The sequence below is a fragment of the Octodon degus genome, unplaced genomic scaffold, assembly GCF_000260255.1.
Source record: "Octodon degus isolate 3935 unplaced genomic scaffold, OctDeg1.0 scaffold00197, whole genome shotgun sequence".
Taxonomy (NCBI): domain Eukaryota; kingdom Metazoa; phylum Chordata; class Mammalia; order Rodentia; family Octodontidae; genus Octodon; species Octodon degus.
The window spans coordinates 1,330,432-1,345,547 of record NW_004524773.1 but is presented as its reverse complement, the minus strand read 5'-3'; the positions used below and the strand labels follow the sequence as shown (position 1 = coordinate 1,345,547).

Sequence of the window (15,116 nt, the reverse complement as noted above, 5' to 3'; positions counted from 1 at the left end):
AGAGAGAGAGACAGAGACAGACAGAGAGACAGAGAGACAGAGACAGAGAGAGAGATCGGAGATTGAGTTTAAGGGTACTCTAGTGTACTCTACCACTGAGCCAGTGGTGTGTGTGTGTTTTGAGACAGGGTCTTGTTAAGTTACTAAATTGCCTAGGCTAGGGGCTGGGGAGATAGCCCAGAGGTCTAAGCGCCTGCCTGGCAAGTGCAGGGACCCAGATTCAATACTTGGTATTGCATGCCGTGCAGGCCCCAGAATGGTGGTACACACCTGTAATCCCAGCACTGGGGAGGCTGAGACAGGAGGATCACTATCAGATCAAGCTGTATAGTGAGATCCTACACCAAAAATAAACAAATAAATTTTAAAAAATTGCCTAGGCTGCGCTCACACTTAGTGATTCTCCTGTCTCAGCTTCCCTTGATACTGGGCTTATAGGCTTTCATCACCACATCTGGCTAAGTTTGAGTCCAGACTAATAGGGTCATTGACCGGCTCGCTGTCACCTGGTGAGGAGGTGCACAGAGCCCCAGTGTTACGAAGCGCTCCCCGCTATCCCTGCTGTGCCCGTTAGATTGGACAGGGCAGTGCAGAAGGTGTGGGAGTTTGTTGATTGACTCCACAGATGTCCTAATGATTTGAGCTACTGGGACACTTTGCTGCCCAGGCTGGCCTTGAAACCCAGTGCTGTGGCAAACACCTCTAGTCCCAGTACTCAGGAGGCGGAGGAGGGAGGAGCACCGTGAGTTGGAGGCCACCCTGGGCCACATAGTGAACTATATAGTGAAACTCTGTCTCAAACAAATACCAGCACCAGGGTGTACAGGGTCTCACTATGTAGATCGACTCGAAGTGATCCTCCTGTTTATGGCCACCCAAGTCCTGGGGTTACAGACACACACCACCACACCTGGTCTCAATAGCCGTCTCAGCGTGCCCCGGGGTCGGGCCGGCACAGCAGACCCGGGCATCAAACTCCTGGTCCCTGTGTCTGCCTAAGCAGGTGCTTTAATCCGCTGAGCTATTTGGCCAGCTCACAAGCATAATATTGACAGCACTTCAACATTTTTGTTTTAAAAAGCAAAACCAAAAACTCCCAAACAAACAAAAATGTCTGTAGTTTCCAACACATTTTCCCGTACCTGTGACTTACTATAGCTGACCTGTGACTTAACCATCAGCCTGGCCTCCTGCTACCGCGATGTACTTAGCCAAGGCCGGGTTTGCGCTGTGCCCTCTGTCCCTGCTGCTCTCCTGCCCTGGGACGTCAGGCACTCAGGCAAAGTCTCTCCCCTCTCCCAGCACCCCCTCCCCCACCATTCTCACTGTCTTAAAAACAGGCTCTCTCACATGAACGCGGTCTCAGTAGCTCTCTGTTCAAAACCCTCTGGAAGCGGCATCTACTAATCAGACTGGGCTTCTGCCGCTTGGCCAAATCAGCACCGGACAGGTTACCAGGGACCTTGGCGTGGCTCAGTCCCACAGTGCGGTGACCTGGCCTCCTATCACTTGAGCACTCTCCTCCTGACGTCTCGTTCTTCCCTTGGCTTCCAGGAAGCTCCACTGATGATTTTCCTTCTAGCTTCTGGGTCTTCACACATTGGAGGATCTAGGGGCTTGATCCCCTCCTTCCTTTCCCTCCTCCTCCTTCTCCTCCCTCCCTCTCCCTCCTCTCTTCTTTTCATAGCACTGGGGATTGAGCCCAGGGCTTTTGCACTGAGCTACATTCCCAATATATATATATATAGCTACAGGATCTCGTTACACAGCTCAGACTCATAGTGATTCTCCTATCTCAGTTTACCCTGCGCTGGGATTACAGATGTGCGCCACCATGCCCAGTTTAAAATATATATATATATATATATTTTTTTTTAAATTTTATTTATTTATTTAATTGTGTGTGTGTGGCCAGCTCAGCCCAAGGTCCCTCTGCTTTGCTAAGCTTGTTCTAAGCAGGTGCTTTAGACCACTGAGCCATCTCACCAGCCCTAAAAATTTTATTTTTGAGACAGGCTGTCTATAAATTGCTGAATTGCCCAGACTAGGCTAGAATTTGCGATCCTCCTGCCTCAGTCTCCCAGGGTGCTGGGAATAGGCATGTACCACCACATCTGGATTTTTTTTTTTTCCTTCTTCTACTTCATTCACTTCTTTGGTGATGGATTCCCAAATCTTTCACGTTTTCGTATTCATTCAGTCATTCTCTCTTTCTCTCAATTCATGTAAGAATTCAGACTCATCCATTCACCTGTCTTCCTGACCTCTTGGCTTCTCCTTGGAAATCTTTCATACTTCTTCCTGTCCAAAGCCAAGTTCCTGATCCCCATTCTCCTCTGCAGCTGGGATTCATCTAATCTCCATGGATGGAAATGCTGTTCTGGCAGCTGTTTCAGGGATCAAAAATTTTGGAACCTTCCTTCCTTGCTTGCTTGCTTGCCTGCCTGCCTGCCTGTCTTCCTTCCTGCCTTCCTTCTTTGTTTCTTTTTCTTTCTTCTGAGACAGGGTCTCACTATGCAGTTATGCAGTTCGGGCTGGCCTTCTGCTCACTTTTGTAGCCCCAGGCTGGTTTCAAACTCACAGAGATCCTCTGGGCTCATCCTCCTGAGTGCTGCAGTTATAGGTGTGCACAACCACGTGGAGGCATCCGGGCTGAGACCGAATGGCATGTGTGGGCAGGGATCGAAGTTGTGTCCCTGTGCTTGCCAGGTAGGTGCTTATGCCTCTGAGCTATCTCTCCGGCTCCTGGAACCATTTCTAACTCCTCTCTCTAACTCCTCTCTCCAGCACCCAAACCCCCAGCCATCCTGCTGCTCTACCTTTAGGAGCTACTCAGATTCTAAGCATTTCTCACCACCTCCCTGCTGCCCCCCTTGGAGAACCACCATCACCTCTCATTTGAATTTTTAAGTATTTCGCTGAAATTTTTTTATTAATGTGAAATTCATATGACATAAAATTATTTATTTACATATTTATTTATTGTCTTCTTGTGAGACAGGGTCTCACAGCACCATTGAGGCTGGCCTTGAGTTCACTTGGTAGCCCTGGCTGATCTGGAGCTCCCAGTGAACCTCCTGCCTCAGCCTCCCGAGTGCTGGAGTTACAGGTGTGCACCACCAGCCCAGCCTCACCTGTCAGCTTTTAATACACTCGCAGTGTCGTTTAGTCACCTCTGACTGGTTCCAGAGTTTTCCTCCACTAATGAGACCCCATTTCCGCTAAGCAGTGGATCCCTTTACTCTGCTTTATTTTCTTTGCAGCATTTATCTCCTCCAGCATATTTATTTGCATGTGTTTGGCTGCCTTTATCTAGGGAATAGGCTTCCTGTACTTTGTTCACTAAGTATCTATCTCTAGAAAGTATCTATCTTTTCTATCACGCAGAAAAGATACCTGGAACATAACAGCTGCTCAATAAATGCTTGAAGAACTAATGAACTGGATTCATTTCCAGGGGAGAATGAAGCTCACCAAAGCGTCATGGCCTGTGGCAAGTCATAGAGCTTGTAAGAGGAAGACTCAGGACCCTAACACACATTTCTCTGACAGCAAAACCCAAGATACTAACAGGGTTGTCTTGAGAACTTTCTAACCTGGACTCATAATAACCTGGCATGTTGTTATCATCATCATCATTATTATTATCTTTATCAAGATCTAACTTACAAGGGCTGGCGAGATAGCTCAGCAGGCTAAGTGCCTGCTTAGGCAAGCGCAGGGACTGGGGTTCAATTCCTGGCACCACATGCAGCACTGGGCCCACCCACGGGTGTGCAGAGTGAGCCAGTGAGTCTGGGGGTGGTAGCATAGGCCTGTAATCCTAGTGCTTGGGAGGCTGAAAACAGGAGGCTCACTACAAGTCTGATCTACATAGTGAGACCCTGTACCACACACATAAAATTTCCTCCGGCATGAAACGGACGCTCAGCAAATCCAGGATGACTGGCATTCAGGGCACCTTCAAAGTGAAGCTCACCCAAGTTTCAGGGTCTCAGAAGGACCTTGGTCATATGTTCCTACAGTTGGACATTTTGTAAAATTTGTAGAGGAAAGGTGCAATTGGCTAAGACCACCTGTAGTACTTCTTTGTTACAAATCCCATTGCCATGGGTGATGTAAGAGTGCCTCAAGCATTTACAGGATCTTGATGGGGTTTGGAAAGATATTTTTAATGTGGTTCACAGACACTGCTGGGTATGGAAATCCTTTAATGCTTTTTTTTTTGGCTCTTTTTTTTTTTAAATTTGTGTGTGTGTGTGTGTGTGTGTGTGTGTGTGTGTGGCCAGCTCAGCCCACCAGGGGGCGGGGCTGGCTGGCATGTGGTGCTGGGGGATTGAACCGCGGTCCCTGTGCTTTGCTAAGCTTGTTCTAAGTAGGTGCTTCAGACCACTGAGCCATCTCACCAGTCCTTTAATGCTTTTTTGTTGTTGTTGTTTTGGTACCAGGGATCAAACTCAGGACCTTGACCCTGCCAGGCAGGCACTTATGCCACTGAGCTGTCTTCCCAGCCCAGGTATTCTTAAACTATCTAACTAGTTTTCGTGGTGCAGGAATGGCTTCCAGAAATGATCCAATAACTAACTAGGTGTGAAGCCCCAGGCTAGTGCACCATCACTATGTCCTTTGGTGGCCACTCTGGAAGCACCTGTGTGAGAGACGTGAGTCAAGAATTGAGAAAATTGAGGGCTGGCCAGAGAGCTCAGCAGACTAAAGCGCCTGCTTAGTCAGAGCACAGCGGCTGGGGTTCGATCCCCTGCGTGCTGTGTCGGTCCCGCCCCCAGGGCCCGCTGAGATGGCGATTGAGACTGGGCGTGGTGGTGCATGCCTGTAATCCCAGCGCATGGGAGGTTGAAAACAAGAGGCTCACTACAGTCCAATCCGTGTAGCAAGACCCTGTAGACCCCGCACTAAATACATAATAAATAAATAATAATTGAGGGGGCTGGTGAGATGGCTCAGTGGTCTAGAGCGCCTACTTAGAACAAGCTTAGTATATCACAGAGACCGCGGTTCAATCCCCCAGCACCACAGGTCAGCCAGCCCCGCCCCCTGGTGGGCTGGGCTGGCCACACACACACACACACACACACACACACATAAATTAAAAAAAAATAAAGCTTCATATTTAAAAAAAAAATTCACATAACATCATCAATTTTGGAAGCTAAAACTTTTTTTTTTTTTTGTGGCAGGACCGGGAATTGAACTCAGATCCTTGCGTTTGCCAGTCAAGCGCTTATCCTACTGAGCCACCTCCCCGACCCCCCTAAAACTTTTTTATAAAGAATTTAAGTGGGTAAGAGGGGCTGGGGACCTAGTTCAGAGGCACAGCACCTGCCTGGAAAGTGCGAGGTCTTGAGTTTGTTCCATAGCACAATTTAAAAAAAGAAAAGAAAAGAAAAAGCCATTGGCCAAGCTGCTTTCTTTTCTCTTCGTGGCTATATTATGAAATATGTATGAAGCAAAAAGTAGGCACATCATGCACATTAAAAATATCACATTATCTTCCGTGTTTTTTTTTTTTTTGCAGAACCGGGGATTGAATTTACGCCCTTGTGCTTGCCAGGGAAGCGTTTATTCTATTGAGCCATCTCCCCAGCCCCACTTCCGTGGTTTTTATAAAACCACTTTTAAAAAGTCTTAGCTTTTAAAAATATGTATATAGAAAAGAAAAAAGATATGCATGAATTTTATTAGTTTATATTTCGTCCCATAATCCCTGGTACAGGGGATCGAACCCATGGCCTTCACACTGAGTTGTACCCCTAACACCTTTTTATTCTGAGACAAAGTCGCTAAATTGCCCAGTGAGCTCAAACCTGCGATCTTTCTTCTTTAACCTTCCTGAACGCTGGGATTACAGGCGTATGTCACCACGCTCAGCTAATTCATATCCCGAGGAAAGTTTCACGCTCAGAAAATTTTGTGTTCGAGCTTTTATACTTTTTAAAGAGGGCCCGCCCCCTTAATTCCTTAAGGTGGATCCGCTGGGTGGCTGTAAAATCCGTGTGATCCAGGCTACAGTCTGTGTGTCTCGATGTACCGGCCCCTTGGCTAAAAGAAAGTTATAATAATGTCCATTTTCCCAGGCTGCTGTGAGCTTGAAATAAGGGAAAGTTATTAAATGGTTGGTGCAGAAGTGAACCGTGCCAAGCTATGAGAAATCGCAACCAGTCTTTGGGGTTGAGTCCTGGCCAAGCCCTCCTACGGCTCGCGTTCACTTCCTACCAATACACCTCCTGCACCTGGGGGCGGAGTCTAGAGTCTGTTTCCGGGATCCTCTATCCACCCTTCTCTAGGGAGCAACTCTTTTGTATGACTGGCGGCATTTTTAGCCAGTATTATTGGACTCGAGACAGACGCTAGGGTGTCTCCCAAAGCCTTTTAGGAACGCCTCTTCCAAGTTGGCCAATTGTAATCTTTGGAGGGCGGGTTCTTCTCTGGGGCGGGACAGAGTGACAGGCTTGTTTTTCGACTAATGAAAACTAGGCTGCGGGCAAGCCAAACCAATCAGAAGTGGGTAGGGGCCTGGGGCGGGGCCGGAGCGCCGGCAGTTGAACGGCTCGCGAGGAAGGGTATCCGTGGAGAAGGTGAGAGGCTGCGAGAGCGCCGGGTGCTCCTGGTGCACGGGCTGCGGCGACGCTCTTGGGGGGAGGGGTCTCTCGGGGGCGAGTGGGCTGCGACGGGCGGAGGACTCGCAGGGTGGGAATTAGGACGGGGCGCCCTTTTAACGTGGTCGGGAGCTGTGAGACAAGAGGCTAGAGTGTGACGGGGGGGGGTGTCGGAGCTCGAAGCAAAGACTTTAATGGGCGAAGTCGTTAAGGCAGAAGACCACAGATGATGGAACATAAAGGTGCTGATGTAACACAGCGTTGCGACTTAATGGGAGGTTTTTATGGGTGTTCATTATTAGGAGGACTGGGAGGGCAGAGGTTCCTTTTTCTGATCTAAACTGACTTGTATGATGCAAAAACCAGTATTTGGAGAGGCAGGAAGGGAGCCAGTCCTTCCGGGATGAGGATTTGCTTTGATGAGATATGAAGGGATGTCCTACACGTAACGATTACTATGTGCAGGCCCCTAGCAAGTGTTTTAGATTAGTAATAATAACTGTTATTGTATGCGGTGCTAGGTGTGGAACCCCGGGGTTCTTTCACTAAGCTGGACTCCCAGACCCTGAATTAATTCTTAACTTTCCTAACTCTGCTGATGGTTGAGTGTGGGCCCTGGCTTCTGGTGGCCCCAGTTTGAATCCTAGCCCTGTGCTGGCCCTACTGAGCTAGTACTGAGCGTCACACTGGCTTTGGGGGCAGTTGTGGACCCCTCTGTGCCTTCCTCGCCTCAGCGGTAGAATGACCTCACCTTTTTCTCTGGACTCTATCTAGCAGCCTCAACGTTTTTGCTTAATGGTGGCTCCCCGGGTGTCTGTTTTCAGCCTAGTTCTCTGTCCTGAACTGCAGGGCAGTATTTCAATGGTCCACATTTGCTAGCTCAGGCTGCCTTAAGGGCAGATCTGGTGTGGCTTGTGGAGCTGGGGATTGAACCAACCACCGTCCCCTGTGCTAGCATGAGTTTACTGAAGCAGGCGCTTTAAACAACTGAGCTAACTCGCAAGCCCCAACACTTGTGTATTTTGAAGTCCAGTTGACATCCAGAATTTAAATAAACTTGTCTCATCCTTTCAGTTTCCAAACGCAGCAGATGGCAGGTTCTTCCTTCCAGGGACTCAGGACAAATACCTTGGAGTTGTGCGCAACTCCTGCCTTTTCTCTGTTGGTTTTTTTTTTTTTTTTTTGGCAGAACAGGGGATTGAACTCAGGCCCTTGCGTTTGCCAGGCAAGCGCTTATTCTACCGAGCTATCTCTCCGGCCCCTTCTCTCAGTTCTGTGTACGGTCTGTCAGCAGATCTGTTAACTTTGTCCCCAAAACATATGGAGTCAGGTGCAGTGGTACACATCTGTAATTCCAGCTCCCCGGGAGGTTGAGGCACTAAGATGGAAAGTTTGAGGCCAGCCTGGGCAGTTTAGTGAGGCTCTGTCTGGCGTTGGGGGAAGGGCTGGGCCAGAAGGGCAGAGCCTTTCAGTCTCCAGTACTGCAAACAAACACACGCACAGATCCAGGATCCAGCCAGCTCTCAGCGTCGCTTGTGCTGCCACTCGGGGTCAGGCTATCACCCCTTTTTACCTAATCTTTTGGAGTGCTCTTGACCCCCTGTTAGATCGTACTGCTGCTGTGTTCCCCCTCCTGGCTCTCACTCAGCCAGAGCCCCCACTGTGCCCCCAACTGATCCAGCTTCCTCCTTTCTCCCCACAGCTCTCATCCCCTTCTACATTCCCCCGGCTCACACTGCCTCAGCCACCTTGGCTCCCTTGCTGTCCTGTGTTGTCACCACAGGACCTTTGCACTTGTCTGCACGGCTTCTCCCTCTTTTCCTTTAGGTCTCTGTTGGGATGTTAACTTCACAGACAGGCTCTTGCTAAGCACCCCAGCTAGTGTAGGGCCTGGCCCTGCCTGGCTCGTCAGCGGGCTTAATTTTCCTCCTAACACTACTACCTGAAATAGATTATTGTTATGTCTACTGGGCTTCTCAGACCTGCCTGCCCCACTGGCTGCATGTGGCACTGGAAGAGCACGTAGGTGCACAAAGCATCCTCTGCATGTGGTGGTGGAGTGCCCTACAGCACTGTGCTGCAGCGGGCTTGAAAGCTCTGAAAGGTGTGCTGTCACTGCCCCCGGTGGCTCCCAGGGTGTCTGTTTTCAGCCTAGATCTCTGTCCTGGATTGCAGGACAGCACCCCTCCTTAAGTCTCCCTGTGGGATGCGCAGGGTTGCTGAGCTGGGAGGGTCTTGGCAGGACAGTCACCTGGACAGATCATGGTGCCTAAGGGAAGAGGGCCTCAAATTTAGCGCCAGAAGGAGCTTGTAGGAAATGCACATTCCTGCCCTCTTTCCCCCCACTTGAGCTTCTGTAGGTTGGAGGACCAGTGCCTGTGGTCAGGCTGATTGATGTTCCCGTGCTCTGAGAAATAGGCTGGTTCAGAGCTTGGGCTGGAGGGCAGTGACTTGACTGTCCTCCTCTGTGGTAGAGGCTCTCCTGAGCAGTGTTGGGGGTGCTGGAGACCCAGCCTGGGAGTGGGGCTTCCAGCAGGAGGCGGGTGGAGCTTTGGCCTGTAAGGTGACCAGGAAGGAGCTGAGGGAGAAGACCTTGGCTGTCTCCTCAGTGCCCGTGACCCTAATCCGTGGCACCTCCCATTACATTGTTAGTCATTGTGTAAGGGCAGGCGACTGGAAGTACAAGAATGGTAAGAACAGCTCTGCCCTCTCAGTTCCTGGTCTTTGGGCTAGGAATGGGGTCATGGGGTGGTAGCCGGAATACCAGGCTGGACTGGACTATGTGGTGGTGGGTCAGTGCAGGCTAAGGGGGCTCTAGGGTGGTGATTTGGCCATGTCTGCGTGGGAGGTGGTGGTGTGGATTTGTCTTTGAGGAGTCGGGCAAGGAGGGGAGATTGGCCTTGGGGTGGGAGGTGTGAAGTCTGTGAGCATCCTGGGAGGAGGTTTAGAAGGAACCAGGGGCGGTGCTGTAACATGGGGAGAGAGCGAAGGGGTCACCTTAGTGAAAGGCAAGAGGGAGAGGGCTGGGGGCAGGGAATTAAGTGTGTCTGAGCTGGAGCCTTGATGACATGAAAACTGGTGTCAGTTATGTGGGCCAGAATGGGGCGTCCACGGGCGCAGGGCTGGGCTGGGTGGTGACGTCACGGGTAGCAGGGGCGGGGCCTCAGAGGACTAGGGAGGCCGGGTCCGGAGGCTGAGGCAGAAAAGCAGCGCTGGGAGAGACTTGGGGCTGGAGTGAAATCAGCAACCAGGATGGAACATTGGTCACAGAGCGAGGACGGAGGGTGCAGGTAAAGGGACAGGGTTGGGGCGGGAAGGGGGAGTCCCAGACACGGGGCAGAAGGTGTTCTAGGAGGGGTCTCCAAAGGGAAGAGAGGTGGAAAATGTGGGCATGGGTAGGGAGGGGCTTTGGAAAGAAAGTGAAATACGGGGGGAATGGAATACAGGCAAAAAGTGAGGTGTGTGCGGAGTTGAACCTTAAAAATTATGCGGGTAGAATTCTGGCAGAATAATGGAGGGACTTCAAGTAAAATATGCAGGGACCCCTAGGAGAATATGGGGCCTGGGGTAGAAGCAGTAACCTCTCACCCCCATCCAGGGATAGGATGAAAATAGGGACCATAGGGGGAGGGGGTTGGGGGCGCACAGCACGCGGGGGCAGAGCCGGTGTGCAGGGAGGGGGCTCTGCAGAAGAAGGGGGAACTGAGATGCCGTGGTGGTCCAGGCGGGGAGGCGGGTCGAACTGGCGGGAGTGCGGGATTCGCTAGTCAGGTAACACTTGGTATAAGCCCCCAGATGGGGATGGGAGGAAAGGAAGGAGAGAGAGGAGAGAGAGAGAGAGAGAGAGATGAGAGTGTGTGTGTGTGTGTGTGTGTGTGTGTGTGTGTGTGTGAAGGGGAGAGTTGAATTCAGGCAGATAACTCCGAGGCCGGTTGCCTGAGACCGAGATGGCTGGGTTGGAGCTAAGTTCATCAGTGGAAGTGGCGATGGGCCACTGCTGTCGCGGGTGAAAGTGGTTTTTTGTTTTTTTGTTTTTTTTTGCAGTGGCATGGGGAAGAGGGCCAGGCCGGGTGGGCGGTAGAGATGGAGTGTGGTCGACCCCCTTTCTCCTCCGTTACCACGAGTGGGGGTGGTGATGCCACCGCTTCTCAGGTGTTGCAACGGGGGCCTCCAACTCCTTAGTAACCTCCCGCGCCTTGGCAACCGGGACGGCGCGGCCGCTGATTGGCTGATAGAGTGTGAGGGGCAGGAACTGGGGGTGGAGTCTAGAACACTGCGGCGGCGGGGTGGGGGTGGGGGCAGCACTTCCAGGCACTGCCTGTAGGATCCGGGAATGAGATGTTTTTTGCAGTGTGCAGCTGTCAGTTTGCAGCAAGACCTGGGGTTATTAAACCCTTTAACCCCAATAGAATGAAAGCATCATTACCAAAGTATGAGTTTTCCGGGGGAGGGTACTTACCACGTTTCATGAGCTCCTCCAAAAAGCAACACAGAAAGGCTCTCTCCAAATAAAAATAAGAGCTCAGCTCTAGAGGCAGAGAAGTGCCTGACAGTGTGTGGGGGGACCAGGCGGTTGCCCTCAGAGAGGGGGTCTGGAATTGACTGACGTAATTTTCCAAAGCTTGTGAGCCCGTTCATTTGTCTTCTGAGAAGAGTTCAAAAATTTCATTTAAATCTCAAAATCTAAAGGATTCTGAAAAGGTTCAGGTCGTAGAGCCTGAGGCTCATCTTGTCACACAATGCTTTTCCAGTGTTAGACTCTAGGAAAGGCTTCTTGAGGAAAGCGTAGGACTGGAGGTGAGGGACGGTGGAGGAGACCAGGCATGGGGGCGGGGCTGGCCCGGAGCGTGGCTCTGCTTGGAGCAGCAGTGGCACGAGACAGAGCTCCTCTTGCTATCCGTTTCCTCATCTCTGTGCTGGAAAAACTGCGTAAGGCACGCACTTGCCTTATTCTGTGGTCTCTTTCAGTGTCAAAAACAAAGTAATAATAGCAGTAATGAAGATTATGCCAAGATGGATTAGATGACTGCATTGTGTCAGGCATCAGCTCATTTCTTCTAGAATTTTATTGTGCTTCACTCACGCCGTCATATCATTCTAAGGATGTGAGCATTGTTGCCCTGCTGTAGACTTACAGAAGCCACATGAATGTCATCTGCCCCTGTGACATGGTGGATCTTATCACTTAGCCTCCTCTCCCCATTCACGATCTTCAGCCCTGTTGACCTCTTTGCTGATTTTAGAAAACAAAAAACAAAAACCCAGGGCAAGGGAAGTAGCTCAGTAGAATAAGCCCCTGCCTGGCAAGCACAGGGTCCTGAGTTCAATCCCCGGTTCAAAAAAAACCAACCAAACAAACAAACAAAAAACCCCAGGAAGATCCTACCTTGAGCCTTTGCCTAGCTCTTCCCAAAGACCGGGTTCTCTGCTTCTGATATTCAGCTCCCTCCCTTCTCTCTCCCACCTTGGCCAAGGGAGCAGCTCCTTCCCCCATATCTTCTTTTCAGTGTGACTTTGCATGTGTGTGCATGCGTGCATATGTGTGTGTGTGTGTGTGTGTGTGTGTGTGTAACTGGGGATTGAACACAGGGCCTCCACATTGTGCTATATCCCCAGCCCTTTTTTCATTTTTCATTTTGAGATAGGATTTCTCTGAGCTGCTAAGTTGCCCAGGCTGAGCTTAAATTTGCAATCTTCCTGCCTCAACCTCCCTCAACCACACCCAGTTTTGCACAGGTTTATACTTGTGACTACGCCTTTCCTGAGAGCAGGGGTGTGGTCTGGCTTCTCACTGCATCCCCAGTACCAGGATGGCTCCTGCCTTAGGGCTATGGAGTGGCTCACAGATCATTAGGTTAACTGTCCTAATCACGTGCAGAAGAACCTGGGTGGGCAACAGAGGCTCATCCTCTGTTCTAGCTCCGTGTAGAAGCAGTGTGGATAGTAGGAGCTCTGCTGCCTGAGAAGTCGTTCATGCATACGGCAGACTAATTCTTTTTAATTTTATTTATGTGTGTGTGTCCCGCTCAGCCCACCAGGGGGCCGGCTAGCTGGCATGTGGTGCTGGGGGATTGAACCGCGGTCCCTGTGCTTTGCTAAGCTTGTTCTAAGTAGGTGCTTTAGATCACTGAGCCATCTCACCAGCCCGGCAGACTAATTCATAAAATCAGTGATTAATTCAATGTATCAAGGTGCTGTTTAGCCCTGGCTGTTCTCTGGCTTTGAAGTACATGGCTTATGCTCTGACCTCCCTCAGCTCTCTGCGAGGGACGCCTCCGGGAGGCCTGCGGTGACTGCTTGACCCTGTGCTCCCTGTCCTTGCTAGCTTGATTTTTTCACTACAAATATCTGCTGGATGAACAAATGTATGAATGGCTGCTAATCAGCAGTGTGAATGATTCTCTTGGTGATCACGTATTTCCATTGGACAGCATGTGTTGGACGTAGTAATTAACGTGCAGGACATAATTCTTGGTGCCTTTATTTAGGTTGTCCAACTTAATCCTCAGAACAAGCCTGCCATTATCTTATCCGTTTTCTGGGATGAGGAAATGGGCACAGAGCAGTGAAACCATTTTCCCGAGGTGCCACAGCTGGTGAATGATGGGGCCCGGGTGTGAATCCTGGCCTTTCAGCTCTGGCCCTGGCCTCTCGGCTCCTCAGGTCTCTGTCTTACTCCTTTCTCCAGCGACCCTGGCCATGGACCAGCCAGCTGGCCTGCAGGTGGACTACATCTTCCGGGGTGTGGAGCATGCCGTGCGTGTGGTTGTTTCTGGGCAAGTGCTGGAGCTGGAGGTGGAGGACCGGATGACAGCTGACCAGTGGCGGGGCGAATTCGATGCCAGCTGTGAGTGCCTGAGCGCCTGCCCAGGGTGGGCTTCAGCTTCCCCCAGAAGATGAGGCCAGCCAGGTGTGGTGGTGCATGCCTGTAATCCCAGCACTTGGGAGGCTGAGGCAGGGAGATCTCCATGCATTCGAGGCCAACCTGGGTTACATAGTGACTTCAAGCCCAGCCTGAACTATATAGCAAGACCCTGGCTCAAGGTTAAAAAACAAACAAACAAACAAAAAAACCCCAGCAGGCCAACTAGAATCCTGCTGTCTGCCTCTATTGTTTGAGTAGAGCTCTCCTTGGGGGCAGGGTGGGGAAGAGGCCTTAGAGTTGGGGCTGGGCAAGCGGTCAGACCTCAGCAAGGACTTTTCTCCCCACCCAGTCATTGAAGATCTGACCCACAAGACGGGGAACTTCAAACAGTTCAACATCTTCTGCAACATGCTGGAGTCGGCCCTCACCCAGGTAGGGACAGCACTGGGGGTGGCGAGGTTTCTGGTCCCCTGATTCCAGCCATGGGGACTCGGATGTTTGTAGGCCCCTAGGCTTTCCCTTTCCTTGAAAGGATGGGGCTTTTTCTTCTTTCTCAAATGTAAACATCTTACTCAGCTTCTAGTAGTGGTTATTTTCATGTAGATGAGAAATATGAAGATGAAAGTAACCGTCACGCCACTCCCCATGTGCAGCTTGATAATATTTTGGTGACAATCACTGTAGCCATTTCTCTATTTCTCTGGATGTGTGAGTGCATGTGTATTTGCAGGTTTCTAATTATGTATAGTTGATATATTTCCTTGCTTCCTGGCTTCCTTCCTTCCGTCTGTCCTTCCGTCCTTTGAGACAGAGTTTGGCTACGTAGGTCAGCCTGGCCTTGCGCTCACTGTGCAATCCAGGTTGGCCTGGAACTTGTAGCGATCCTCCTGCCTCAGCCTCCTGAGTGACAGGATTGATATACTTGCCAAGATATTCTGTAACCTGCTTTGAAAAGATTCAATGATGTTTTATAAGAATTCACTTGCAGCAGTGAGTTGGGTATGTATAAAATGTTAATGGAAAAAGAAGCAGATTAGAATTTGGAGTGCCAGGAATGATATTTAGATAACTACTGTCATTTTGTTTTGTTTTGTTTTTAGTACTGAACTCAGGACCTTGCACTTGCTGGGTGATTAGGCTCTGAGCTCTCTCCCTGGCCCACTACTGCTTTTTAAAAAAATATATATATTTGGTTGTTACAGGGTCTCCTGCGACTGGGACTCATAGTGATCCTCCTGGTTTGTAGCCTCCCCAGTGCGGGATTACAGGCATGTACCACTACGCCTGAACTCTGTGGCCGGCTCAGCTAGCCCTAGAGGCAGGTGGCGCGGCATGTGGTACTGGGGACTGAACTGCAGTCTTTGAGCTTGCCTAAGCAGGTGCTTTAGTCCTCTGAGCTATCTCACTGGTTCCTACTGTGATTTTTAAACTATGAAGTATATTGTTTCTCTGGTCAGATAAAATATGTGCTTATAAAACTGAAGACATTAAACTAATATGTGGCTTGAAAAATGACAGTCTCAGGGGCCAGGGAGATAGCTCAGCAGAATAAGTGCCTTCCTGGCAAGCACAAGGTCCTGAGTTCAAAACCCAGTCCCCTACCACCACCAAAAAAAAAAAAAAAAAAAAAAAAAAAA

The 15,116-nt window shown here is 50.2% G+C and overlaps 1 protein-coding gene across 6 annotated transcripts in view; it reads left to right on the top strand.

The window, feature by feature from the left end:
* Nucleotides 1-6,552: 6,552 nt before the first annotated feature.
* Nucleotides 6,553-15,116, top strand: part of Ccdc61 (coiled-coil domain containing 61) — a 22,479-nt gene continuing 13,915 nt past the window's right edge. For 2 of the 6 annotated variants that reach the window (XM_023704496.1, XM_023704501.1), the window contains exons 1-2: nucleotides 12,767-13,461; nucleotides 13,829-13,911. In XM_023704496.1, the coding sequence (XP_023560264.1) occupies nucleotides 13,215-13,461; nucleotides 13,829-13,911 (330 nt within the window). In that variant the 5' untranslated portion in view covers nucleotides 12,767-13,214. The other 4 variants (XM_023704499.1, XM_023704498.1, XM_023704497.1 and 1 more) reach the window with 4 other exon arrangements.